This window comes from Pyrgilauda ruficollis, unplaced genomic scaffold (assembly GCF_017590135.1).
Source record: "Pyrgilauda ruficollis isolate IOZ18807 unplaced genomic scaffold, ASM1759013v1 scaffold10, whole genome shotgun sequence".
NCBI classification, from domain to species: domain Eukaryota; kingdom Metazoa; phylum Chordata; class Aves; order Passeriformes; family Passeridae; genus Pyrgilauda; species Pyrgilauda ruficollis.
Genome location: NW_024508101.1, coordinates 10,170,965 through 10,198,436, shown reverse-complemented (window position 1 = coordinate 10,198,436; position 27,472 = coordinate 10,170,965). Strand labels below are relative to the sequence as shown.

The following is a 27,472-nucleotide window of genomic DNA, read 5'->3' as shown; positions in this document are numbered from 1 at the left end:
CTGGGCCAACAAAAGCTCTGGGCTGGTTCTGCCTGTGATTGCAGAGCCTGGGGGATAGAGGATGCAGTAAGAGAACTTTGTGCTCTCACTTTCCAAAAGCATGCCGAGAATCATAGAAAATTGTGTCCTCCTTCTACAGAAATTTATTTATTGCTTGAGGTGGAATTAGTCAGAAGCATTATTGCTTTCAGTAAAAGACTGCAGAACCGGGGGTAGCCAAAAGACTATTTAAAGAAAAAAAAAAAAAAAAAAAAAGTGTATTTTAAGGCCACGTGTATTTTAAGGCCACGAAACTTTGTGATGCTTCCGAAGTACTGACCGTGCAGAGGAAACTCATCAGGAAACTCCCGACCCTGCCACCACATCAGCGGCTCCCTTTCCCCCCCTGGGAGTCCTGGAGCCGTGACGGGAGCCGGGCAGGGAAGCGCGCACTCCGGAGCGCCGGCAGGGCGCGGACACGGCACCGGGCGAGGAAACCCCGCCGGCCCCCGCCCCCGCCGGCCGGGCCGAGCCGCTGCCGGCGCCGCGGGGCTCTCGGGGGGCGAAGTTCCCGTGCTGGCGGCCGCTGCGCTGCGCCGCCAGCCGCGGCCGAGGATGCGGCGGAGCCGGGCGCCGCGGCTGGCGCTGGCCGCCGGCCTCGGCTCGCTCCTGCTCGTCCTCTTCTACTTCCAGAGCAGCCTCAGCCCAGGTGGGTCCGCCGCGCTCCAGGAGGGTCCCCCGGCGGGAGCGGGCGGGCGGGCGGAGAGGGGAGCGGGGCACGGCGGGCAGCCCCTTCCCTACTCCTGGAGCCCCTCGGGTGTCCTCCGGTCCCCGGCGAGCGGAGGTTGTGTCCGCCGGTGGAGCCGCCGGGGGTTGCCCATCGCTCGGCTGAGCCCGTGGAACTTCGGCGCGGTGAGAGCGGCGCTCCCGTCCCGGCGCCGCGCTCCGCGGTGACAGCCGTGTGTGCTTCCCGAAGGCACCTTCTCCCGGGTCGCTGTCCCGTCCGCTGTCCCTGCGGGGCACGAAGCCGTGGTGAGCTCTGTGCCGTCACGGAGCTGAGCGCAGCCCCGCCGAGGCTGACCCGGCTCGGGACGGGAGAGGGGCGCTGCTCTGCCCCGCAAGTGCCGCTCCATAGCCGCGGTCACTAAAACTGCTGGGAGTCTCTTTGAATGGCTCGAGGGACTTCTCTAGTGTGTGCTCTTAGAAATTTCTCGCAAGCTGGGAAACAATTCTGAGCTAAAATCTGAACCGTTTTGTTCTGGGCGGATAATTTATTTCCCTGCCTTTTCTGCTCCTTTGGGGAAATTAGTTCCTCTTTCCTATTAGATGTTTTTGGATAATTCCTGCCGTTTTAACAATGTACTAATGTTTTCTGAGTACAGCAGCAATCCATCAATGGGGCCTTTGGAGTTACATCTTAAAATTCAGAAGACTGACTTGACTGAAACGTTAATGGAATTTTATCAGTGTAGACTAAATGAAATGTGATTTTCCTTTTATAGGGGCTGCTCCATCACTTTAATATGTTTTTTTCCTAAAAATAAAAAAGGCATAACTTGTTGGCTGAGTAAGATTGAAGAGGAGTTGGGTTTCGAGCAAGCATTTGTTATTTCTAGACGAGCATGTGAAGCTTGTCAGATGAATTCAGAAATCCCAGAAGACCATAATCAGTATTGCATTCCTTAGTAACTTTTTCTTTTCTTAAGGAAATTATTTATGCATCTTATTTTAATATTGGGACTGCTCAGTAAAAAAAAAGTGCTGCACTGAATCATCTTTAATCTCCAGGGGTGCTAATGAAGAGATGATTGTGTTTTACACTGGATATGCTTTCTAGCATCTGACTGGAATACCTGTCTCTTTTCAGGGCTCTGGTTTTCAAAAAAGAGATTCTGCTGGTCTGAGTCAGCAGAACTTTCTGTGCTTAGCTGACTTTAATTCCTTACCTGATCTCAACCCAGGTTCACACAGAGTTCCCCTGAGGTCAGAGCAAACCAGGTGATGGTAATGGTGGTGGTGTCTCACGAGGCACTGGAGAGAATTTGGATCTGGAATGCTAATGCAATGCCCTGCAAATCTATTCTTTCACGTGGGCCAAGTGTCATTTTTGAAAGTTCACACAGATGCTGATAGGTCTGATGTAGGGATCTCCAGCTGCTGGAACCAGGTAATGTTTGTCACTCCATGGGAACCCATTTGTGAGGATGTGCATGCCCTCTGCAGATTTGCCCCTTTAGGTTCAATAAAGAGGTGACTTAAAGCAATATTCATGTTCTCTAGCACCAGCTTATTTTCTAGCCACACAGTTGTCTCCCTGGGTCCAGCCTTCATTTTTGTGCCATTTCTTTCCCTTATTATTTTTCAGTTTACAGTTTTTCCTTTCCTCTTTAGATCAGTGAGAAACACTAGCAGAGGAAAGGTCATTACCATATACAGAAAAGAAGCAAGCTAAAGATTGCTTCATTTTTATCCCAAAGGAAAACAAACTGAGGCAAATTGCTTGAATTTTAGAAGTTGTAAGTTAGAATAACAGGTAAACAATTTGCAAATGAAAATGTCATATCTAAAGTGATGTCTGCCTGGGGGTTATTTGGAGTTCTAGTTGTCTGGTGTCATTTGGTTTTTATATAATAATGAAGAAAAATGCTAGGAAAAAAAGAAGCCGTCTATGAGTTTCCCCCAGGAGCAGTCAGATCCTTTCTCCATCATTAGCAGGATTGAGCAGGTTGCCTTCCCTGGGCCACCCACAGTCCATTACATGGAACATGCTGAATTAATCCTTGCTAATGGCACATCGAGACCAAACCTTCCGGTGAGCAGGACAAGGAATGGGGAGAATGATGATACAAATCTTAAATCTTGAGAGTGCTCAGGGCTCACTCAGCTCAGGGGCAGGAATTAACCACTCTGGTTGCCTTGCCCATCTGGACAGTTGTGCATGGGGTGGTTTGTGCTGAGCTCCGTGGCTGGGCTGGAATAAGGCTTTCTTGTTCTGCCTCAGGAACACCCACACACCAGCCTGTGCTGAAATAACTCTGCTCCTAAATGCTGCTGAGTTGGTTATTTTGGTGGTGGGCTGAATTAGTCTGTACTACAGGCAGTGGCAGAATTCCCTGTTGTACCTCCCTGAGGCAGGAATGGGCTCAGTGTGTTTGCCAGAGGGGTGGGACAGCTCTTGGTGCTCCACAGGGAGGTGGGCTTTGTGGCCCTGGTGGTTTTTGTTGCCTTTCCTTCCTGCTGGCTGTACTGGTGAGCAGACACGGGGTCTGTAGGCCCAGCACTCCCCTGGCCCTGGCGTGGAGCTGTGCCATGGACTGTCCCCTGCTTGCTTCAAGTCGGAGCTGACCTGTCTGTCCTGTTGGCCATCAGCTGTGGCTCCAGGCTCACAGGTACATGGCCAAGGGGAGGATGTCTGCATTGCAGGAAAGAATTGTGGTGGTGGTGCTGAGCACACTGGCCCTGGACCTTCCACAGCATGCCACAGTGGGTAGTTTTGGGGTTTACCTGGAGCAGTTCTGGGGTTTACCTGGAGCAGTCACCTTGCAGCACCTCCTGCACCTGGGCTGGTGGCGTGGGCAAGTGTGCTCAGCTCCCAGGCAAGCCTCAGGCCATTTCAGCTGGGCGCAGGGGGTGATGAGGGCCACCAGGAGTCCATGGCTGTACTGGTGTCACCCCACAGCCATCCAGGAGATCCTGTCTGGCCTTGGCATGGCTGTTATCCATCGTCTGAGTTGATGTTCCTCTCTGTTCCCGGCAGGAGCAGCGCACCGTTAGCTGTGCTGCCTTGTGCACGCTGTACATTTTCTGCACGGAGGTGGGAATACACAGCAGGGCTCTCAAGCTGGTATTTCAGCTCACTCTGCTGGCAGCACATCTAGGCTGGCACAGCAGGAGATACTGGAGGCTGCCATTCCTTGTCTGCATCAGAGCTTTGGTCACTGCTGTTCTCAGGGGGACCACACTGATTTTAGCAACAGGGAGGGAGGTGGGATGGCTCTGGTGGTACGGATGTGGGATAGAGGGAAGGGAAAGCGTGTGAAGGAGGTAGAGGGAGGTGACTGGCAGGTCCTAAGGCCTTATGTTCATCTGGTCTGGGGTTTCTGCAGGGCAGTGCTCTGGGGCCACCCCAATGGTATGTCTTTGGGGCAACTATGAGTAGGCAAACTGTACAGACATTTGGAGGGCTGGCAGATTTTCTCCAATAAGAAAGAAAGAAAAGCTCTCAATCTCGAAGTGCTCCTTTATTTCTTCTCTGATTCTGTCCATTTGCAGCATCCAGCTGTTCTTTCTTTGGTCTTTTTAGCAGCACTTGCTCAGTGCTGGCTTCTGCACTCCCCATGTTGTTTCACAATCTGCTGTCAGCACGAGCTGTTGGACCTCACGGGGCCTTGCAGGTGAGATGTACTCAGCCTTTGGTCTGACTCTTTCACAACAAGAGATACCAGAAGTGCCAGGGTTGTGATCCTATTCCAGAAAGCTTTCCAAGTCAGAAAGCAGCAAGAGCCCTCTCTCCATCCTTATCTGCTCCTGTATCAACCAGTTGGATCTCCTCTGAGCTCTGGAAGAGCAAATTCTTCTCCAACCCCTTCACCAGCCCTGAGAGAGAAGGGTTGGGGCCCTGCAGGAGGATGAGCAGCAGTGCCAGAAGCCACATCAACACATGTAGGAGATAGCACAGGTAGAAAACTGCCTCACCATCTCTGTGTGTTTGTTTGCCCTCTGATGTCAAGGTGGATATGGAAGACACCAATGCCACCACTCTCTGCCAGTTCTCAGGTGGTTTCAATTGCCCAGCCCAACACCCCTCAGGACCAGCAGATCTTGGAGAAACTCTTGCTTCTCATTGTTCCAAATTTATTGATCTCAGTCAGCTCCATCTCTGTGCCTAAAGATTGGTCCCTTCAGAGGGATACAAATTATTACAGACATTACAGAGTTGATAAGTGATTTGACCCGCAGAGCTCTACAACTGCACCTAGACCTGGCGTGAATGGAGATAAATACACACTTACACATAAGCAGACCTTTGAAAACCAAGGATATATTTTTTTCAGAACAGGAAAGAGCCTATTTTAGTCCTCAGTTCCTCCCCATTGTTTAAAGGTATTTGCAGGCTGAAATTCAGCCGCTGCCTTGGGACGTGCACGGGGCTCAGCCAGCGAATGCTCCGAGCCTGGGTTGTGCCTGCAGCTGGCTGACACATGTCCTCAGCCTTCCAGATAAGGAGGGAGATGCTGCTTTTACCCTGGCTAAGGCTGCAAGCACCAGCAGCGATGACAAATCAAGCCACCCTCAAGCCTTGGTACAGGTGGCTGTGATTGGTCATCAGTTGAAAACAATCCACATGAATCAATAGAAGATGCACCTATTGCATTCCACAGCAGCGGATAATTATTATTTACGTTTCTTTCTTGAGGCTTTCAGCTCCTCAGGAAAAGAAAAATCCTAAGTATTTTTAATAAAATATCATAACTACAAGAAATGGCTCTGTGTGCCTTGGATCCTGTACACAAACAATACCAACATTGCCACTGCCAGACTCGTGCTGTCAGGAGCTGGGGTGTGCTGGCTGCAGCAGCCCCAGGCAGGCACTGGCACCTCTGCAGGAGGCAGCAGGAGTGGTTCCAGCAGCCACCAGTGCCAGTACCCCTCTGCATGGAGATGAGCAAGCCCAGGACACCCAGAGGAACCTGCCAGAGGAACCTGCAGTGGCCGACATCCTGAACTGTCACCCCACCACTGCACAGCCCACAAATCTCTGCTCCCCTCTTGGTGGGCTGAATCTGCCAGAGCTCAGCAGTGCCCTGAGTGAGTTTTCAGCCTGAGCCCCTCAGGCAGGACAGTGATTGCACAAAGCAAACACACACACACACACACACACACACACACACACACACTGTGCACACACGCTCCCCTGTCGCTGGCAAATTGGGCTCTGCATCAGCCCCACACATTGCTGTGACTCACCCTGGGCAGCTGCCTCAAGTGTGGGTTTTCAGTCTGAAAAGCTGATGAAAGGCTGTGTGAGGGCACCACATGGGATCAGGGCCACAGTCATGCCACTGGAGCTCCATCTTGGACCTGGTGCTGTCCTTCTGACCTGCCAGTTGTTGATGTGGGGACATCTTTCTGCTGGACAGGGAGAGGCAAGTGGGAGGGAAGCTGAGCTCTCTTCCAGCATTTATTTTAAATGCTCTTGAGTAAGTTTCTTTTTTTCCCAGATCTTTGCAGCAGCCCTTACTGGGATGTGTGGGGTCTGTAGGCTTTTTGAAGGTCCCTGCCTTGTAACCTTCCCCACCTCCCACCTTTGGAAGTCTCAGAGGCAAAGATCTGCCTTAGGTTGGTTTCTAGATTGGTGATGCTTGCCTCAGAGATCCTTGCACAAGTCCACTCCCTTTAGCTTGCTGGCACTGAACACATTTAGCTTCAGGGCATGGAGGTGTCCAACCTTGAACCAGCCAGTGGGGAATTCCTGCAGCCTGTTGGAGGAGCAGGCTGCCTGCTCCGCCTGCTCCTGTTTTCCCACAGTGCCCCTGAGCTCTTATTATTTGGATGAGCTTTGACTAAATAAATAGTTGTAAATTTATGGGCAGGCAGACTGATGGGAATTTGGCTGGGAAGGGCTTGGAGCTGGCCTTTCCTGGGAGAAGGAAGCAGGGTTTCTCCTCTCTAGTAAGGACTGCAGTAGCTCCATCACCCTTGGGTTCTGCAGCTACATCCTCAGCTGAGGTGGCTCGTCGCTGTCTACCAGAGCAGGAAAGCCTGGCCACATAAGCCACATCCTCTGGCAGCTCTGCTGAGAGGAGAATCACCGTTGGGTGTTGAAAATGGTTGAGAACCTGGTTTTGAGGGTGTGAGTGTGTGTGGATTCAGTGTCTGCTGATTTTTCTGTCCCGGTTGAACATGCTGTCCCGTGCCACCTCAGGTCCTTCCCTGTGCTGTGATGAGAGCGTTGTGACCTACAGCAGGGCTCCCCAAGCCCCAGCTATCCCCAGCCCTGTCAACAGCCCTGGCCTGGCTCTTTGGGGTCCTGCTTGCCTCCCTATCTATTGGCATGTCCCACCTCCCCTTCACCTTACCAGTACACCTCCCCTTACCTTACTGGTACACAGGAGCCAGGAATGGCAAAGGTGTTCAGTGCACCCAGCAGGGCTGCAGCCCTGGCCACTGAACCCTCGGTGTGGTGTCACACTGTGAAGCTGTTTTGGCAGCTGCTGCAAACCACAGTGCCCTGGGCTGTGTGTGGTGGTGTGAGTCTGTCACAGGGCCATGTACACAGACCGTGCTGAGCACAGCAGTGAGACCTGCAGTGCTGAGGAAGCACCTGATTCTGGTGAGACCCAGCTTTTTCACAACTGGACTTAATTTTCATAGACTCCCTCAGAGCAGCATCCAACTGGACTTGAAGTTGTTTTCTCCCCAAAGAATGTCTCTGAAGGTGTTGCTGCCTCTGCAGCGACAGATGAGGAAGCCTCTAGCCTGGCCATGATTGGCAGGTGCTGGCTTCTCTACCCATGGTACTTGTGCAAGGAGATATGCCATCAAAGTTCTGGATCTTCACAGTAGTGCACAGGTCCCTTCCCATCAGCTTGTCACCTATGGTACACCTGTGAGTCCTGGCCTCCAGTCACAACGTGCTCACAGCTTCTCCTTCTCCATGTAAATGCCACTTGATTTATAGCCCTCCATCTCCTGGCTGCTTTCCCAGCTCTTCCAGGGAGGGAGCAGCAGCAGGTTGGAGCCGTCCCTTGCAGTGCTCTCTCTCCTTGTGAGTTTGCAGCCTCACTGCTAATGTGGAACCCAACCCAAGCCTGCTCTCTGGCCAGATGTTGCTTCACTGACCTTGCAGGAAGATGGGTAATATCGACGTGAGGTTCAAAGGTGATGTTTGTTCGGAGCTGCCGGGTGTGGGTGTCCCTGGGGCTGCCTTGCCTGTTCTGGAGAGCTTTCTTCAAAGCAGGGACCTGAGAAACCAGCACAAACTAGTTGGAGGTCAGAAGCTCCTCAGCAGCTCCCCAGCCCATGTGTACTGTGTTGCCCTGCGAGTCTGGGGCTCTGACTGCCACGGGAGTGTCTGTGCACGGGCAGATTTCCCCATGTTAGGGGAAGGCAGCGAGTTCAGTCCTGCACAAATCTACAGAGCCAGGCCCTTCCTTTTGGCAAGGGTGCAGGGATAGCATATTTACAGCTGGGTCTCTTCCAAGTTTACTCCTGGCAGTATCAGGGAGATTGATTTCCCTTTAGCTTAACAGGATCAGCAGACACAGGCACTGTGAGACTCAAACGAGGCTGAATTGATGTTGGTGGAGTTTTGCTTCAGTAGCCCACAGCTGCTGCTGCTGCGTGGTGTAGACACAAACCTCCCAGTACCCTTCTTCCTGAGGTCCCCATCACAGCTTGCTCACTCCCTGTGAAAAGGAAAGGGATGTCCCCAGAGCCAGCAGCCACTCTCAGGAAGGGTTAAATCCAACAGGCACTCAGACAAGGAGCTAGCAGTGATCTGTTGTGCCCCAGAGCTGTGATGGCACTGGAGGTGTTTGTGTCCTCTGCTGAGCATGCTGGCTTGGGAGACAGGGCTCTTTGGTGGCCTCAGCAGTGGTCATTACTAAATGAAGCAGAAGCAGGCAGGAGGGGTCATGTGGTGGGACCATATCTGCTGGAGATGGTTCTCAGAGATGGATATCCCAAGTCTCCAGCAGGCTGTAATTCGCTCCTCTCCTCCTCTTGTGAGCTCGTGCATCTCTTTAACTCTTTGTAAAGTCTCTTGTTGTGTATCTTGAGGCAGAGAGTCTCACCAGCTGATGACCTGTGTCATTTAGAAAGGCAGGACACAGCCCCTCAACTGGCTGTGCTGGGAGCAGAGGGATGAGAGCCATGAAGGGATGAGAGAAGAGGAGATGAAGAGAGCCAGGGAGGGATGGCTGCGTGCAGAGTGCTGCACTGGGAAGAGTTTGCTGAGTGGGCATTTTTTCTCAGATCAGCTTGTTGAGGCTTTCATCAATCCCAGATGCACAGAGCTGAGAAGATGGCTTGAGACATGTTCAGCAGGCAAGTTGAGCCATCTGACATTAGAGAGACTCCTCTTTGTTGTGCCTGTGCAGGTGGCCTGTGTGCAGAGGGCACAGGCAGCATCTGCCCAGACCAGAGCTGAGCGCGGGCAGGTTCTGAGCAAGCCCAGCCTGGTCCCCTGCACGCTGGCCTGGCTGACCTCAGCAGCTGAGCAGGAGGCAGCAGGCTGCTGCAGATGGTCTCTGTGCTTGGCAGCCCCGTGGGGCTGTGTGAGCAGCTGTGGGCTGCCCGAGCCTGCCCAGAGGGGTCTGCAGGGGTATGGACACCACACCAGCGGGGCTTTAGGGAGAGGTGGATCTCTGGTGCAGCCTTGCCCAGGGAAAATCAGCCCCTGCCCATTCTGACAAAGGGTTGTTTGCCAGTGCAAGCCCTTCTTCTGCAGTTCCTTCAGGCAGCAGGCTGCAGAGGAGGAGTTTATTGACAAGGAATGGAAATGCTGGCAATTCGGCTTGAATTATAAATGCAAGCAGCCAACTGGGGCCAGGAGAATGACAGGCGTAATGGGGAAGAGAAATTGCTCTTGGAAAGCTTCTAGCCTGGCTTATAGGAGGAATTAACCATTTGGAAACAGAAGATTGCATGGTACTTACACACAAATACTTTATTTGCTCACAGAGGCCATGTTCCTGCTGGATATTGTTAATTTTCTGTTTCCTATAAAGATCTTAATTGCAGTCCTTGTGACAGTAGAGATCTAGGGACCCTGCCCCAGCAAAATATATCCCTCCAGCTACAGTGCCTGTGATCTTTCTATAAAACCTTCCTGGCATCTGCCTCAGGCTGGTACCAGGTGACCAGAGCCTCCTGCTGCTGGGGAGACATGAAGGTTTGGGAAGAGCCCCTGCACTGAACGGGGCAGAGTGTCCAGACCAGCTGCCATTGGCTCTGTTCCTAATATGATCCCCACAGACGATGCTGGGGCATTTGGCAAGCTCCTTGAAGCAGCTGGATTCCTTCTTTCCCTTTCTGCATGATTTATTGTGAGCTAACCCTATAACTGTCACCATTTTCCATCACTTGATTAGAGTTTCCCTGGCTGATCCTTGACTCAGCTTGGCTAAATGGGAATAAGAGGGCCTTTCTTGAAAAACAGAGCCTGAGCCATCCCCAACTCTGGGGAGGAGGGAGCCACACAGCCAAGGCCAGCTGTGCCAGCCCCTGACCCTGGGTATGGCTGGTGGCACTGTGAAAGTCCAAGAGGTATCATCAGTGAGAAATGAAGAAAAATTATCTTTACAAACATAAAGGCAAAGTAAGCTGTGCAAGCAAGTGGGAGCCAAAAGAGGAAAGAGCTTTCATGAAGCTTTATAGAAAACAAGGAGGCTCTTAATGTAATTTTAATATCTTCCTAATGGCAATGGCAATAACTTCTTCCTAAGTAAACTTTCCAGGATCTTGAACATCAAGAGTAATGCACAAGTGGTTTTAAAGCATGTCCAGGAGCCAGATCTCTGAATCACAGTCATTTCTGGAATGAGTGGCAGCCAGTCCCTGCACTGGCTTGGGTACAGCCAGCACTCCCTTAACAGTAGGCATCTGGCTGAAGCCTGGACAGACCAGGAATTTCAGATTTCAGAGGTCTCTTCCAGGCAGCTAAAAGCTGAGCAGCCTCCTGTTGGGGGAAAAAAAAAATAAAAAGAAAAGGCAAAAAAGTAAAGTTAGAAAGATAATTATTTTCCTGCCCAATGTGTGTGACATGCAGTAGAAATCTAAACTAGTGCAGGATGTTCTGACCCCATCTCGCGTCAGGAGTTTAATGTTCTTTTTGTAGCAGCTTAAAAAAACATCCATCAGATGACACCCCGTCAAACCCCAGAGCCACCTCCGTGGCTGCTGCCTGAGCTTTTGTACAGCAGATGGAAGGCAGAGAGACAGAGCTGGCTGCAAACCCCTCCGCGCTGGATCGTCCCTCAGCCTGGCTTAGCCGCAGAGTGCTGAGTGTGCACGGCAAATGTGAAGCTCTGGGCTGGGTTTGTCAGCCAGGCACGAGGAGCAAAACACACACAAGTCCATTGCCTCTTTTGCCAGGCAAGTGCCCCTCCAAAGGGCACTGATGGGGGCTGCACGCAGGGTCACGCTGGCTTTGCTCATCTGGGAGCTCTTGCATGCCTTGAGCAGTGAAAAGTCAGCTCCAAGCTTTCCAGCTTCTGCTAAACCTGTAAGAGCATTAATAGAAATGGACAGCGGAGATTATACTGTCAGCAGTGCTTGCTGTGTTTCTTTGGAGCACTTTCAGCAGAGATCTCTCTTTTTTAGTGGTTTGGAGCAAAACCCAAATAGCTCTGAACACTGGACTGCTGCCTCCGTCCCTCCCTGCCTCCCATCCCACATCCCACGTGGTGCTGAGTGGGACACGCAGGCTGTGGTGTGGCAGGGGCTGATCTCACCCAGCGTCCTGTTTCCAGCCATGAAGATCCTGCAGATCCAGCAGATCCTGGGGAGTGGGAATGGAGAAATTGCCCCTTGGAGAGGCAGTTCCTGCATCCTCTCAGTAGAGGAAGGAGTGGTGATGTGAAATAAGGTCTAGTTATCACGTTTCTGTAGTGATGGCATTACCAGCCCCATGTGTGACCTGTCAGAAGGCTCTGTGCAGGTGTGACTCCTGACAAGGAGCATGGCTGGGACATGCCTCAGCTAAAAGAGAAGATCCTGAACTTTGGTGGCCAGGGGGACAGCCGTGAGGAGCCCGTGGCTGGGAGGGGTCAGGTCCTGCAGCGCCCGCTCAGGAGGCGTCTGTGCCGTTCTTGGCACAGGGGCACTTGAGGTTGCCACAGCACTTGAGAGGCTGGGCTGAGGCATTTTCTGATGAAAGACAATGTGTCTGTCTTGAACTGGATCCAGATAGAGAAAGCTGAAGTCTGGTGGCACTTGGTGCCAGGGGCACCTTATGCCGCTGGCCCCTGCCCCGTGTTTGCTGTCTGTGGATTTATTGCATCTGGCATGAGTCACTGAGTGTGGAAATGGTTGTGGGTAGGTGACAGTCATGAGCATGGGTCACTGCAGCCCCAGACTGAGGAAGCAGGGAGCATCCATCTGCCTCTTGCAGAAACCATGTGAGTTTTTTGTTTAATTTAATGTGCCTGGGGCTTCTGTGCTGTCCCTATGCCTGTCAGCCCTCAGATTTCTGTGTGTGTGTCTGTGCTGTGAATAATCTGCACTGTGTGTGTGGGACAAGTGCCCCAATATCAGACAGAGAGGTGATGCAGCTCTCTGATGCTGCTCTCTGATGCTGCCTGTCCATCCCCCAATGCAGCATGCCAGAGGCATTCCAGTCCCACGAGCCCCATTTACAGGGATGCTGCCTGCAGATGACTGTGCACAGATATCAGGGATCTTGGGCACAAGTGGAGGCAGGTGTGCTTGATTTTTGGTCCCACTTCAGTTCCCTGAGGCTGTGTGTTTCCACCCTCAGACATTCACCACAACCACTGCTGCTTCTGGCTGGCCTGGCTGTTCTGTCTGGCTGGAATGAGAGCAGGACATGTACTCCCCCCTCTGCATGGCTCTTCCCATCCATCACTTCCCAGAGAAAATAGCTCAAAACCTTCTTCCACACCCTCATTAACACTTGCTGAAGGCAGCACACCCCTTGTCCCTCTCTTGCCCGTGGGCAGCTGCCTTCCAGCCGGCAGCCACATCCCTGGAGGAGTGAATGACTTTTCCTGCTAAAGGCAGTGCAGTCCATTGAGTGATCCCATGTGAAACAGTGACTCATTGTCCCCTCTTTGGAGAGAGTTTCTTGGTTGGAGGAAGGCTGTTGTCAGTGCCAGGGAGCCTGGCTGCCATTACCACCCAGTTGTGCCACACAGCCCTGGCACTCTGCAGAAGCTGCAAGCGGGGATTGCTGAAAACAAGGGTATTCTTTCTAGGGGGTGACACCTCCTTTCATTTCCTTCCCAAAGGAAGCAATCTTGGACATCTTGCCTATGTACACCTGGTTATGGTGAGGTCCAGGGATCTCCCATGCCTTCACATCTGTGTGTGTGTGTAGGAGCTGTGTGGTTTGGGGTGGAAAGTGCTGCAGAAGGGTTTGTCCCAGGGGATGGTAGCTGTGGAGCATATGCAGTTGATGGAAGGAGTTTGGAAAATGCTCCTTTCCCTCTTGGCTAAGAGGTTTGTACCACTGTGCCTCCTCAGAAGTGAGCTGTGTCACCTCAGTTCGGTGCCTGTGGAGCCTCCTCTGAGGGCAGTGGCTGGGAAGGGGGTACTGGGGTGCTTCAGCAGCACAGACATGGGACAAAAATGAGTCCTGGTGAGGGGGTGCCCCATCACCCTTCAGGAGCCATCTGTGACTGACTGGAGTTTGCCTTAAGTAGCTTCCCAGGAAAACAAGAGAGTGATTTGTGCAAAAAGGGGAGATTTCTGGGGAGGAAGGTCTGTGTGATAGAGACTGGTAGGATCCCTCCATTGGCTCCACAGGAAAATGATGTAGCCAGGTACTGGAGAAGAGGAAGATGATGGACCATTGTGGAGCCTTCATCCCTCTGCTGCACCCTATCCCTCATCTTGCCCTGGAATGGTACTTTATCACTGTGGCTAAAACATCACTTCTGTGTGAGCCCAGTGTCTGTGGAGATGCAAAACCACCCTGCCCCATATGCAAACAGGAGCGGGTTCACCCATCCGGGCTGATGGGAGAGCAGATTTGTCATCCCCTGCTGCAGCTCACTGCACGTGGGCTGTTCTCTGTGCAAACCTACTCATGTGCACGTCCTGTCCTGCCCTGCTCAGGTTGGCCCTGAGCTGCTTTCCTTGTGGCTTTTCCCTTAGTGTTGTGGGTAACCTCCTCCCATTGTATCTCTGTTTCCAAGTGCTGGGTGTGAGGGGAGGTGAGGGGGTTTAATTACTCGGTTTGGCTGTTTCAAGAGGACTAGGGGGGGATGGGAGAAAATGTGCAGCTCTGGGAAAAAAAGTCTGAGCTAAGCTTTCAAGCACCCGTGTGTTGCCGGGACTCAGTTCTGTCTGATCCAGCCAAGTTCAAGTCACCTGGTTTAATTTCTGCTAAATTAAATATCTTTAAGTCAGGAGCCACCAAATGGAGCCCCTCTGCCATGGGGATAACCAGGCTAACAACACCCAGGCACTGGCTATGCTTCAAAATAGAATTATATAGCCCAAAACCAAGCTACTTGAGGCAATTTCTGAGCCTGAGAGTTAGGGTGCAGTGGTTTCAGAGGGACACTTGTGCTTCCTGGTGCCATGCCAGTGGCTTGTGGCTCAACTGGTGACATGGAGGAATGAATCATGAGATGGCTTTGCAGGGCACAGGGATGTGCCTGCCTGCTGATCTGCTCAGGAGGTAGAATCACAAAGGTCCTGCCCTTCTGATACACATTAGCCTGGCTGGGTTATCTGGGAAGGACCTGCTCCAGGACCCCTGCAGGCTGCAACCATCCTGGCCATTGACTCTGCTCTCATGTCTGAAAATGCTCTGGAGCAAGCATGGGGAAGGCTCTGCTGCTCCCCAGGATGCTCCAGATTGTCAGTTGTCTGTAGGGAGCAGGAGGGGAGCTGGCAGGGGAAGGTCTGATGGATTCCTGTTCCCTGGCAAGTGAGCTGAGACAGACATCACCAACAGACTCCCCTCCTGCACCTCAGCAGAGAGACATGCACAGCAGCCAGCCCTTCCCTAGGCTTGGCCCACACAGCCAAGGGCAGGCTGTCAGCAATAGCTTGAGTTATACATTGCTGGCTTGTTCATCAGCGAGGAAAACACTGGAGGAGGCCAGTGGTGGGTCTGCCTGTGCCCACTGTGCGTGGGGCTGTGTTAGGTGGCAGCCAGTTACCTGTGACAGTGCTGAGCCTCTGCAAGAGGACACTGTCATGGGGCAGAGCAGGCTGAACAAGGCATAACTGGGGAGAAAAGCACCTTGGAAAGAGAAGCAGTGGTGGGAAGGGCCACAGAGGCATTTCCTGAGCTACAGAGGATGTTGGTCTGGAACAAGAAATGGATGTTTGTATTGTAAATATCAGAGCTGCAGAGGTTGCGAGTTGATGCCAGCTCCCCTCCATCATTCCTGCTCACCACTCACTGGCACATCTCCAGGAGGAACAAAAGAGGTCAAGTACACTGTTTGCTCCACAGGGATCTGTTCACTGCCACCTGGAAGCTGTGCAAGGTACAGGCTGTCGTGGGTTTATATCTGAGCCCTCCTCTGCTTGGGGACTTGTGCTGTGCCTGGGAGAAACCCAGGGAAAAGACCAGAAATCATCTCTTCTGGTTGTTCTCCAAAGGGCTGGCTGCTTTTTGCCATTGCTTGTGCTTGTCTGAATATTGCTGTGACATGTTCTCTCTTCCCAAAACTCTTTCTTGTGCATGTGCTCTGCTGCCAGTTACCTGCCAGAGTGGGGCATGGATGCTGCCCACTCCCTCTGGGTGTTCTGGGTGCAGACACCTGGATAAGCCCAGCCACTTACACCTCCTTACTCTTGCAGCTCCCCAGCAGAGGTGATTGTGTCTAAATTCACAAACATGAAGGATGCATTTAAGCAAATCAGTTTTGTGGGTCTATTAGATTTCTTTTCCTAAGCTTTTTAATTAAGCCCCTGTTGTCTATATCCTTGACTTTCTAGATGCAGTAAAAATGAGCAGTCACAAGAATCTAAGGAGGTTTGATTGCCTCTTTGAAGCCAAAAATTGTATTTGCTTTTGGAGCCAAAAAATTCCCATTCCCAGTCAAAACCTTTCAGTAAGAATTAAAATAGGAATAATTCCCAAATGTCCTCCCTTAGCTCTGTGAACACGAGAATTGCCACATAGTTCTTCACAGCCAGAAGTATGATGTGAGAAAGCAAACAGTCACTTATTTGGTCATCTTGTCCATCAAAGAGAGGTCACTGCCTTCCACAACATTAAGGCAGTGAGTGTGGAGTTCTCTGTGGGATTCTGGTGTTGGATTCTCACATCTTCGTAGTTTTGAAAAATATCTGTCTTTTAAAAAAATCCAAACCAACAAACAACAATCAGCCTTTGTGTTTAGGCAGAAATTAAGGAAATGCCTTCTCCACCAATAGGAGCCCAAACATGAAATCCAGAGCTTCCTAGAATTAAACTGCTTTCTGGAGACAACACTGTTTGACCCTATAGCTCTGATCCTTCCAGTCAGGGCTCTCACGTGGACCACTGAACACTGACTAGGGGTTCAGCTGGTGCTTCCATGTGGGATTTCTTGGCCTCCATGTCCTGGACCATCCTCATGAAGTCTGTGTGTCTAGCTGCATGTCTCAGTCTTTGCTATCAAGCCAGGAGGGAAAACTGAGCTCTGACTGCAATAACTGTCTGGATCCATCACTGTTGATGCCAAGCTCTATTTTCTTTTTCCATTTTTTTTTTTTTTTTTTTTTTTTTTTTTTTTTTTTTCTGCATGGATGTTAAAATCGAAAATTGGACAGGTTTAGCAGCCAGTGGCTGCGGCTGGGGTTTGGCTTTGACTAGTACAGTCACAGTATCCTCTCAGAAGTTCTATAGCAAGATCCTTCTGGGTGCATTATTTCAGTAGTGAGGAGCCTGTCTTTGTGGTCGGGGTGAGTGAGCTGTCACTGCTGAGGCTGAAGCACTCACTCATTGCCCCTGGCAGGTCCTGGAGAGGAGTCAGCAAGGTCTGGAGAAGCTCACTGCTGTGCCCACAAAGAGATGCAGGTCCTAATTTCTGGCTCTTCCAGTGATGACTTAAACCAAGCGCTGATCTCTGTACACTGTAGAGCTCTGGACATTGTTAACCCTTCTGGTCATACAGTTATTTGTTTCCCTCTGTGCACTCTTCCTTCTCCCCTGAATGCAGTTCAGCTGCTCACATGCCGTGTGTGCCAAGCAGACAGCTCCTGTCACCAGTCCTTTTTCCTTTGCTCAAGTCAGAATCAGTTGAAAATATCACCTTCAATTTCAGGACTTTTTCTTTGGTGTGGGAGAGAGCATTCCCTTCCAAGAGGGAATTCAGTTCTCCCCTGAGAACTGACTCTTCCTACAGAACAAAGAAGCACCTCTCCCACTGCCCTGCTGGCATTTGCAGGCTGTAATTTACACTGATCATTTCAGGCACCGCAATTATTTTTTTCTCTTTTTTTAGGTTTTGCACAGACACAACAGGAAGCAAGGCTGGGGCTGTGAGACAGCGGCAGGGAGGCAGTGGTGGGGTCAGGATTAGCTCCTCAGGGCCTCTGGGGTGCCTGCTCATGTGCAAGTACATGTGCTGACTCTTCACTTCCCCTGTCTGGAGACCACTGATCTTCTCCAGGTGTTAGCCTTCTCCAGTGTTTCATACTGGAGACCACATGTGGAGTTTTTGGCTTCTTGTGGCCTCAGGGTCCAGCCTGGAAAATATCTGAAAGCTTCATCCTCAAGCCCAAAGTGAGTTGGGATTCCTCCTATTGCATTCCAGCCACCCGCTCCCACTGATCTGGGGTTCCCAAACTTCCCAAACCTCTTCTAGTCTGGCACCTGAGCAAGTGGGAGTGCTGATGTCCTGCATGTGGAACCCCTGCCATCCTCTCTGCTGGCCTGTTCCCAGGGGTGATGGCATCCCAGCTCTGCTCATACACACATCCAGCCTGTGCTGCTCCCACAGCACAGCGAGTCCTGGGGTCACCTGGCAGCCCTTCTCCTGCCTTGGCCCAGGAGAGCAGAGCTGTCAGTGCTGCAGCTGAGGGTCACCAGTGCTATGGATAATAGCATATGGATAATGCTTTTTTTGCTGTGATGGCAAATATCTCACCTGATTTGTTTCAGGGCTTCGCTTGCCTTTTTTTATGACTGTCACACTGGCAGCTGATGGCCCAGAACTAATGCATCTGGGACCTTCTGCCACTTCCAGCAGCAAAGCAGCAGAAACTGCTGAATTCCAACATTGTGAAATTAAATCCTATTAAGTTTTCACTCCCCTCATCCAGGATGAACTTCAGTTTCCCTGTTGGTGTTTGTCTTTCCCTGCCACAGCAGCCTTTCTCAAGTCTTTGTCCATCATCAGTATCTTTCTGTTTTTATGTCAACTCCTTCTCAAAGTATTAATACCAAACCTAATCTGGGGGGTATTTTTCTAGAAATCTGCCTTCTGCCCAGTATTTCTCATTTAAGTGCCACCTGCTTTCTTGTTGCTTGTGACCTTTCCAGTTCACCTTCTAAACTTCATCCTCTCTGACTGAAGGCGATGAAATCCTTATTTCTTGTGGAGTGTTGTCTCTTATACACTGTGTGTATCTGGGTGAGGATCTACCACATAGTCTTGATCTACACAAACAGCTTATTTTGTTTACAGACAAGTTTGCATGGGTATGAGCTGTGTCTGGTTAGTGCCATGTTGATTTTCCTTCTAAGTTATTTATTATCCAGTTCTACCCACATGTTTTAATTGCTTTCTTTTCTTCAGACTGTTTTCTAAAGCCTGGGTAATGCTGATGTCAGCCTAGCAGGCTTGTTGCTGCCTGAATCTTATCTCCAAGCCAAACTCTTCAATTCACACACTGGATTTGCTGTTGTGGTTGCAGAGAACCTCCCTCCCTTTTTAAGGGTCTTTGCAGCCAAAACAGCATATTCTTTCACTGCTGCATCCAGAAGTCTGGAATAGGCATGATCCAGTCTTTCCCTCACCTCACACATGTCTGGCTGTCTTTGCAATCAGCTAGTACACCTAAATATTCACAGCTTTAAAATCTATTCCCTTTTCCAAGGACAGCTGGCAAGACATTGAAGCCCCAGATCCTGCTGCGGTGTTGATGTCACACTGCAAGAGAGTAGCTTCAGCTGTAGTGGGACAGCACTGAAATATGGGGTACAGGAGGAAAGGAAGGAGGAAGTGTGATATATTTTTAAGCTCCAAAAGAAAGTCTGAAAGCCCTTGTAGCACAGGAGACTCAAAAATGTGCCTGAGCTTCCTTTCAGGTTCATCTTACTCATATATTTCTGGTCAGTGTCTCTGCCTTAGCATGGAGGTTTTGGTCTCCTGCTCCACATCAGTCCTATGCCTTTGCCTCATCATTTGAAGATTCAAAGGAAAAATGTGATATTTCCTTCTGCCTGTGTCAGTGAAAACCACTTCAGATTTGGATCACAGACATGCACTGTGTTGATACTTCTCACCCAAATAGTGATCCTGCAGTTGCCAAGGGTTGGTGATTTTTCCCCTTAAGAAAGTTGATATGCCTTGGCTAAGTGATGTCCCTGCTTTCAGATGCAATTGTGGCAATGCTAACTTTCCAAGGGTTACCACTGCATGTGGTGGAATCTGGGAACCTCAGTAACAAGCTATAAAGTCAGAAGATCCAAGATGCGAAGATCTTGGCAGCTCCTCCATGATGGAATATCCTGCTGTACTCAGGGCCATGGTGCCAAAATGCAACAGAAACCATTAACTCACTCACATGCTACTCCCTCCTCAACAGTGTCATTTATTTCAGTATTCCTTGGCCTTCCCAAACTTTTTGGGAGTCCTAGGGGCATTCCAGAGATTGATAAACCAGTGGTACAGGGAATGGGAAGCCTGACTTGCTCTCAACATGAATGAGTGGAATAGCAGGGATGTGCAAATTCCAGCCAGCATTTGGCAACAGGAAGGGCTGGGACAGGAGTGTGTGAGCAGTGATGCTGCAGGTGCTGGGGCAGGGGTGGCCACAGCTTGGGGTCATGGGACAGGGCTGTGTTGGGTGTCAAAGGCTGATCTTAGTGGGGTGGACTCCATTAAATCACTGTCTCCAGCCTGCTGCTGGCTCAAGCAGGTTGCAGCAGCCCTGGCCTGCCTACCACTGTGATCCCAGATGTTTTGGGGATGCTTTGGGCACAGACAACCTGGACTTGTCTCTGTTCACACGCCTTTAGCTGCTCTGACCCAGCCTAGTGGAGAATGGGCACTCCATCCCATGGGACACAGCAGATGCTGCCCCCCTCATGGGGCTTAACCTGGGGCTTAACCCTGGCTCCAAAGCCACCATCATGGCCCAGCCAGGATCCTGGCTGCTTTTCTCCTTGGAATGCCGTGTGTAGTGTGAGCAGACAGTTTCTGAGAGGGGAGACTTCCTGCAGTGGAGCCCTGTAAAAACCCAAAACCTGCTGCCAGGCCAGGCCTTGCTCTGGAGGGTTTGGCAGTGCTGGGCAGGGATGGTGTCACCACTTTGGAGCTCACAGCCTCAGGATGCAGCCAGTGCTGAGTGCCGGTGTCTTCCCCTGCCAGCTCAGCACTCCTGGCCTCCTCCAGCTGCACGGGAGCAGCCTGGCAGGAATTTTTTTTCCCATTTTTTTTTTTTTATCTCTTCCTCTTTTTTTTCTGGAACCCTGTACAGCAAACGCATAGCAGGGATCCCAGGGGGTTTGCTGCTATCCAGAGAAGATGCCTTGTTCTCTGCCAGATCTTGCTCTGGGGAAGGGCTGGAGGAAATCCATTCTGCAACATTTCTGCTGGGGCTGTTGGCAAGAGCCCTGCAAAGTGCATCAGCCACTGGCCAGGCTTGTCCCTCTGCAAAAAAGAGGACTGAAGAGGTCAGAGCATGGCTGTGACCTGCCTGACCTCTTTGCTGCAGATTTGCCTTTTGTTGAGCCCAAAGAGCCTCCTGTCAAGCCAGTGCTCCTCCGGGGCTGTGACCTGATGCTGCAGCAGGCACTGAAGCCTTTCCCTGGGACGTTTCCACGCTGCCCTGTGCAGCACCAGCACGAGCTATTTGCATTTCTAACAGCCTTAAGTCAGCCTGAACCACCCGGGGTTTGCTTCTGTCCCCATGAGAATGGTTCTGGCTGATGCACGTGTTAATCTCAAAAACAAACGCCTCCACATTGTTTTTACTAAATATAGGAGCAGTGTCTGCTGCAAGGCACTGCTGGCAGCCCTCAGCAGGGTCACAGTTCTCCATCCAACAGGAGTTTATCAGCCCCAGCCAAAGGGGAAAGGGGCTCAAGTTCAGTGCTCTCTGCAGATGGGAGCTGCAGTGAGGGGAGTTTTCAAGGTCGATCTCATTCCCTGTCATTTGCAGAGGGCTGAGCCTGGAAATGTGAACCGGGGCTCCTCTGGGATGAGCATCTCAGCCCAGCACTGTACGTTGGATTCTCTGCTTATCTCCCGCTGGCACAGATGCTATTTCAGCCTCCTGTGGGGTAACTGATACAGAGGATTGAGGAAGAAACTGTACCTTCTCGTTGAGTCACATCTTGATCAATCCAGCGCTGCAGGAAGTGTCATTTCCCACGGACGCGCAAGCGTACAGGCACTGCTGATGAAATTTTGTGAGGTCAGGCAGTCATTTCCTCCTAATTACAGTTCCAGGAATGAATAATGTTTAGCTGAGACCATGGTGAATTTGTGCTTTGGTGCAGTTTTCATTTAAGCAAAATACAAGCATGTCAAAATGAACACAGGATCTGGATTTTTCCTTCTGGTTATTTTGTACAGATGCCATCTGGGACTTGTATAAAAAATGTGGGGTTGTTTGGTGATGGTCAGTGAATGAAAAGACCCAGAGCCCCAAACTGTCATGCAAAAAGCTTCTGATAGAAACCTTCATGTTGCCAGAAATGTCTTGTGGCAGATGCTTTTTCCAGGAACTTGGAGGACTGGAAGAGCCTCCCAGGCCACAGTCTCCTGAACAATGTGTCCTATCTTCCCCTTCAGAAAAAACAGAATTCTCCATTTTAAAACTCATGGTGTGATTCCTTCTGTGGAAGCCAACTCCAGGGCTGCACAGCCCCCATGGTTACAAACCTGTCATGTGGAAACTGTGGTGGCATCCTCTGCCAATGGAGGGAGTCAGAGCCAAGCAGCAGAGGGTGGGTGAGTGGGGGAGAGCTGCTTGAAAGTGTTGCTGAAAGTGAGAGCCTGCACCCCTGCCATGGCTGGCTCCACGTGTTGGGTTTGGGATATCCAGGCCACATGGTTCTGCCCCCACTCTGCTGGAATCAGGTCCCTGAGGGGACCTCAGAGGCTGAGCTGAAGCAGATGCTTCCTAGCCTGGAAGGTGGTTGCATCCCTAAATAATTTATGAGCAGGAGAACTTGAGCAGCTGTCAGTGATTGGGTTTAGGTTGCTGCACTTATGGCTGGCCACATCCAGCCTTGGGTTTGGAGCTGCTGCACATGGACCTCCAAAGTGAAACAGCTGATCTGCAGGGCAGGGAGGGGGCAAGGACTGCCTGGGAGGCTGTCTTCAGCTTCAAACACCAGAGGAGATGCTGCTGGTTTAGAAGGGATGGAAAAAATATAAATAGCAAATAAGAGCTTCAATAGATTTACTGGTCAGACAAAGCACCTGACCAATTTGTGTGCAGCTGTTCGTGTCTCTGAGCCTGGAAGTGCAAACTCTGAGCCTGTGGGGGCTCAGCACAGAGCTGCCAGTGTTGGATCTGCCCTCCATCTCTGCCAAGGACAGAGGCTGTCTCACCCCTCCCAGGGCTGTGGCAATGCTGGCAGGGTCCTGTCTCCTCTGGGTCATCCCCTCAAACATACAGCCTGGACAAAGTGGCATTTCCCAAAAGCATATGGATCAAACTTTTCCTAGTAGTTCTTGAAATTGTAATTGTTACCTTTATTTATGGTGTTTTATTTGATAAAAAATAGATCTGGACCTTTTGAATCCTAACTGCAGATTTTGTTACAAAGTAAGGGAGATGGAAGAGCATTGCTTGAGCATCACTTCCAGAGCAAAATGAGTTTGTGTCTTCTTGGAGAGGTTGTCTTATCCCACCTTGGGCATCTCAAGAGAAGGCAAGGGAAGCAGACCCTTCCAGCCCCTCTGATTTTCCTCTCTCCTTTTTCAGCCTCTGAAGAGATGAGATCCACCTGGCAAGGCAAGGCTGGTCGCAGCCCACTCCAGGCCCTGTATGAGAGTGACCAGGTAAGGGGACAGGGACACAGAAGTGGTGGGATGAAGATCAAGTGGAGCACTGAGTGCTGACCCTTTCTTCCACTCCTCTGGTGTGTGGGGCACTGTGCCAGCTCCAGCCACCCCCAGGGTCCTTGCAGCTGAACCTCTGGCTGTGTCTAAAAGACCAGACCATACTGCTTGAGGGAGTAACTTCACAAACACTGCTTATGTCCCTTGCTGGTACTTGGGTAAATGTTTTAATTACCAGTGGGCTGAGCAACAGCTGGGCAAACCTGGGAGACTTTGCCACCTGATCGTTTCAAAGCCAACTCTGTGCCATCATAGCTGGGCAAGAGCTTCACTGCTGTCCTTACTGAGCTAATAATTGACAGATGTTTCTGTGTTAGCTGCTATAGATATGTGCACACACATAGGAATCTGCACTTATATATTTTTACGTAGATGTAGCTGGACTCAGCCATGTGGGATTTATAATCCTGGAACATCTCAGGCCTCTCCATCGCTCTGAGCTGTGCCAGCTATATCTGCTGAGAAATGAGCAGCCAGGCACAGCCTGGGCGAAGGATCACTCCCCTCCAGGTGGGCTTAGTGGGTCCCTCCCTGTGCAGGAATCAGGGAAGGTGTCCTGCTTGCCCTTTACAGTGGGGCTTGTGGTCAGAGCTGTAACAAGTCTTTGTTTCTTTCTGCTGCATTTCCTCCTGGGCAGGCAGTTTTCCCCTAATTCAGCCACACTTCCCTTTGCAGAGGGATCTTCACCCACAACTTCCCTGCAGGAAGCCCTGTGGGAAACCACCCTCCAACGGGTGCCGTGCCACGTGCCCCCATGAAATGTGCCCTGCATCTCCCCGTGTCCATGGGGCTGTCATCTGCTGCAGCCCCCAAGAGCAGAGGGCAGTGCTGGTAGCCCCTCAGTGGGCTGCCATCCCTGCTGCCTCCCCAGTGCCCGTGGGCAGTGCCCCATGCAGCCAGAGTCAGCTCTTCCCATAGCTGTTGCTGTGTGTCACTGTCTAGGCTGATGCTCTTACGTCTGTAAGCAGCCAAAGCACATTTGCTCTCTGAAAAATTACAAACATGGACTCCCTTGGCCATGATGCCAACAAACCCTGGTGCTGCTGGAATGTCATGGTGCTATTTCCTTAAAAGTGATACTTAATTTCCCTGGGTTTTAAAGAGAAGGAAATGAAGGGAGCAGTTTTGTTCTGAAATAACTGCAAGACATGCATTTATTCCAGTGGGCGGCTGCTGAAAAGTAGTCACATTTATTTGTTGCCATGCCTGCAGACAGTGTCTGTCTGTCTGTCTCTCTGGTCCAATAGTTTTGAATTATGTAAGTGCAGGGAAAAACACCTGAAAAGAATCACATTATTAAAATACCTCTTTTTCTTAGCCCTTGCAAAAAAAGTTTTCCAATTGTAAAAGCTGACAGGGAAGCTCCAAACAAAGAAATTTCTGCTGAAATGTTTGGCTGTGATGCAAGGCAGCATGAGAATGCTTCTTCAGCTGTAGTTATCACCTCCCTAGGTGCTGTATTTTCTTTGTAACCTAGTAGCCAACAATGTCAGAGTCATACCTTGCTGGCAGTTGGCATCTGTTCACCTGAATTTCCTTCATTTTGGCATTATCATGTCCCTGCTGGAAGGAGTAAGGATGGGATGCTTTCTCCTGTGTCTCAGATTACTGCCCATACAGGTTCCTGGAAAAAGTGGTCACTAAGGTGGCCTGGACAAGGTTCTTTCCTTTGTGGAAATAAGATCCAAAAGAGTCTGGTTCATCCCTTGTAGAAGGAGCTGTTTGCCCAGATGGTAGTGTCTCTCTGAAGGAGTCAGGTCAGCTGGATCACCCACAGGATGGACAGTTTGTCTTAATGTCCAGCTCCTGGCGGGAGCTTTACAAGCCCTTACAGCTGTCCCTCCAAACCCCCAGGGAGCAGTGAGGGAGCACCTGAAGCCTGGCCAAGGGTGTCCTTTAGCATGCTTGGGCAGTGACAGCTCTTAGCAGCCATGCAGGCAGCAAGGCCTGCCCTTGACCTTCATCTGCAGCTTACCAGGTCTGTGCAACTGCAGAGCTGTTTGCTGTGGCACCCTGTGACACTGGCAGGACTGTCTTTACAATCCCAAAGTGGGAGCCACTCTGATGTTGGGAGGTGGTGGTCACTGCGTGGCACGAGAGCCACAGCCTTGCAGGGTCAGGGCCACCCCAGGTTAGCAGGTGCTTGGTGCTGCTGTTCCCAGACGAGGCTGTTGGATGTTCCCAGAAACGAGGAACACAAAATTTCCCAACCCTTGTGAGCAAAACAGTGACAGAGTGGGCAGGAGGAGGAGGGGACCTTCCCCTTCTAACTTCCTGGAAATGGTTTCCTTCCCCAGATGTTCCAATGACATTTTGGGATTTCTGAAAAAAACCATGACAGGAGAGGTCACGTCCCCATATCTGTAAGGAGTTTTTAGCTGGGTCAGGGGTTAAGGCACTCTGGGCTTCTGGTAAGCCAGTGCAGCAGCTGCCAGCTCTTGATGTGAGGGTCAGAAGGGTCAAAGAACCATGTGTTGGCTCCTTGTCCCTGCGGCCAAAGGAAACTGTGACCAGAGCTGAGGCGTTGGACTGGCCTGTGTGGAGGAAGTCCCTCAGGAGTCCAAAGCCCTCAGGAAGGGCCCCAGCACTACCTACCCAGCCCCTTGCTCCTCTCCATCATCCCTGCCACCCCACCTCATCTCCAGCTCCCCTCCTGCTCACCAGGGTTTGATCATCAGCGTTAGAGACCATTTCCATTTGCCTTTCCTTGGCAGAACACTCAGGCCGTTTCCATCCAGCATGCCCAAATGTTCTGCCACGTTTCTGCCCTTGGCTGGGTGTTCACAGCAAGCACATGTGTGTGGGTGTCAGTGTGAGGCAGCAATGCCCCATAGCAGCAGGAGGTGTGCAGGGCCCTGTGCCAGCAAACAGGCTGTGCTTTCTATCCCTGGGGCATTCCCCAGACTGGTGTGAGGGAGAGCATGTTAACCCAGTGTGTGTGTCTGCTTTTGAAAAAATGCTCTGATATTGACCCTCTCTGCACCACCCCTTCTTCCCTCACCCCCTTCGATTTTCTCCTCATCCAGCTCCTCATCACATTTTGTCCTTTCTTTTGATGCCAGGCTGTCCAAGGATTAAGTGCCCCAAATCAAGATGTGTTCAAAGTGAGTGCTGTCTCCAAAACCCCACATGGGAGACTGACCCACCCAGTAAAGGGGAGGCAGTGGGGACAATTGTGGGCCAAGTGTTGCATGTAGGCCACAATCAGCTTGGGCAAGCTGGTGACCGTCTCTGTTGGGTTTTTTCTCCCCAGTTTGAGCAGTCGTCCCTGCAGGCAGTTCACCAGCAGAGACGGGAGATGTTGAGCAACGTCTGCAGCCGTTACACCCGCAAGCGGCGTCTCCTGCGGCCGGACGACTTGCGGCACTTGGTGGTGGACGACGCGCACGGCCTGCTCTACTGCTACGTGCCCAAGGTGGCCTGCACTAACTGGAAGCGGGTGATGATGGTCCTGACGGGGCAAGGCAAGTACCAGGACCCCCTGGAGATCCCCGCCCACGAGGCCCACGTGCCCTCCAACCTGCGCACCCTGTCCGAGTACAGCGTCCCCGAGATCAACTCCCGCCTGCGCAGCTACCTCAAGTTCGTCTTCGTGCGGGAGCCCTTCGAGCGCCTGGTCTCGGCCTATCGCAACAAGTTCACTCTCAGCTACAACACGGCCTTCCACAAGCGCTACGGCACCAAGATCATCCGGCGGCACCGGCAGGAGCCCAGCGAGCGTGCCCTGGAGCGGGGCGACGACGTGCGCTTCGAGGAGTTCGTGTACTACCTGCTGGATCCACGCACGCAGCAGGAGGAGCCGTTCAACGAGCACTGGGAGCGGGTGCACTCGCTCTGCCACCCCTGCATCATCCACTACGATGTGGTGGGCAAGTACGAGACCTTGGCCGAAGATGCCAACTACATCCTGCAGCTGGTGGGGGCCGACACGAGCGTCAAGTTCCCGGCTTCGTCCAAGACCACCAGGACGACAGATGACATGACAGCCCAGTTCTTCCAGGACATTAGCCCCTTCTACCAAAGGAGACTCTTTAATTTATACAAAATGGACTATTTGCTATTCAATTACTCCATCCCCTCGTACCTCCGCATCCGGTGAGGCAGGGGCTGCGGGGGAGAGGTGAGGGAGAGCTGGATAACTCTCACCTCGCCACAATTCCTCTCCTCCTGCCTTGAGCTCATCTCTTGGTTGACTTCTTCCCTGTGCCCTTTTGTGAGGGTCTGCTCCACCTCCTGATGCCTTGTTCATGCATGCTCTGGAGGAAGAACATTTCTCGATACACTGGGGCTGGAGCTTTTCCTTCCCTTTCCCTCCCACCCTTCAATATCTACAGGGAATGGTGGTGGGACTGGACACTTCTTGCCTTGGTTGGGGACTTTCTTGTAACTAAGAGACTCCTCTGTAGATCCAAATCTTGGGAAGGCTCCTTTTTCGGGCAGGATCCCTTCAGGTCTTTCTCCTCCTTACTGAGCTGTTTGGGGGCAGACATGGAGTCTCAGGGGTCAGAGTGGAGTGTATCAGAGACTTGCATAGAACCAGAAATAAAGCAATAATTTAA

General features: G+C 51.3%; 1 protein-coding gene across 1 annotated transcript; it reads left to right on the top strand.

Annotated features, from left to right (window-relative positions):
• The first annotated feature begins 564 nt into the window (after positions 1–564).
• CHST13 (carbohydrate sulfotransferase 13) lies at positions 565–27,472 on the top strand. Its single transcript, XM_041465649.1, has 3 exons — positions 565–688; positions 22,777–22,853; positions 26,167–27,472. The coding sequence occupies exons 1-3, from the start codon at positions 595–597 to the stop codon at positions 27,010–27,012; spliced, it is 1,017 nt and encodes a 338-aa protein (XP_041321583.1). The 5' UTR covers positions 565–594; the 3' UTR covers positions 27,013–27,472.

Bases quoted from the DNA above. Each gene is read 5' to 3' on its own strand.
- CHST13 (XM_041465649.1), top strand. From the start codon at position 595: ATGCGGCGGAGCCGGGCGCCGCGGCTGGCGCTGGCCGCCGGCCTCGGC. The intron at 689-22,776 runs GTGGGTCCGCCG...CTCCTTTTTCAG, and splicing joins CCAGAGCAGCCTCAGCCCAG to CCTCTGAAGAGATGAGATCC. The intron at 22,854-26,166 runs GTAAGGGGACAG...TTTTCTCCCCAG, and splicing joins CCCTGTATGAGAGTGACCAG to TTTGAGCAGTCGTCCCTGCA.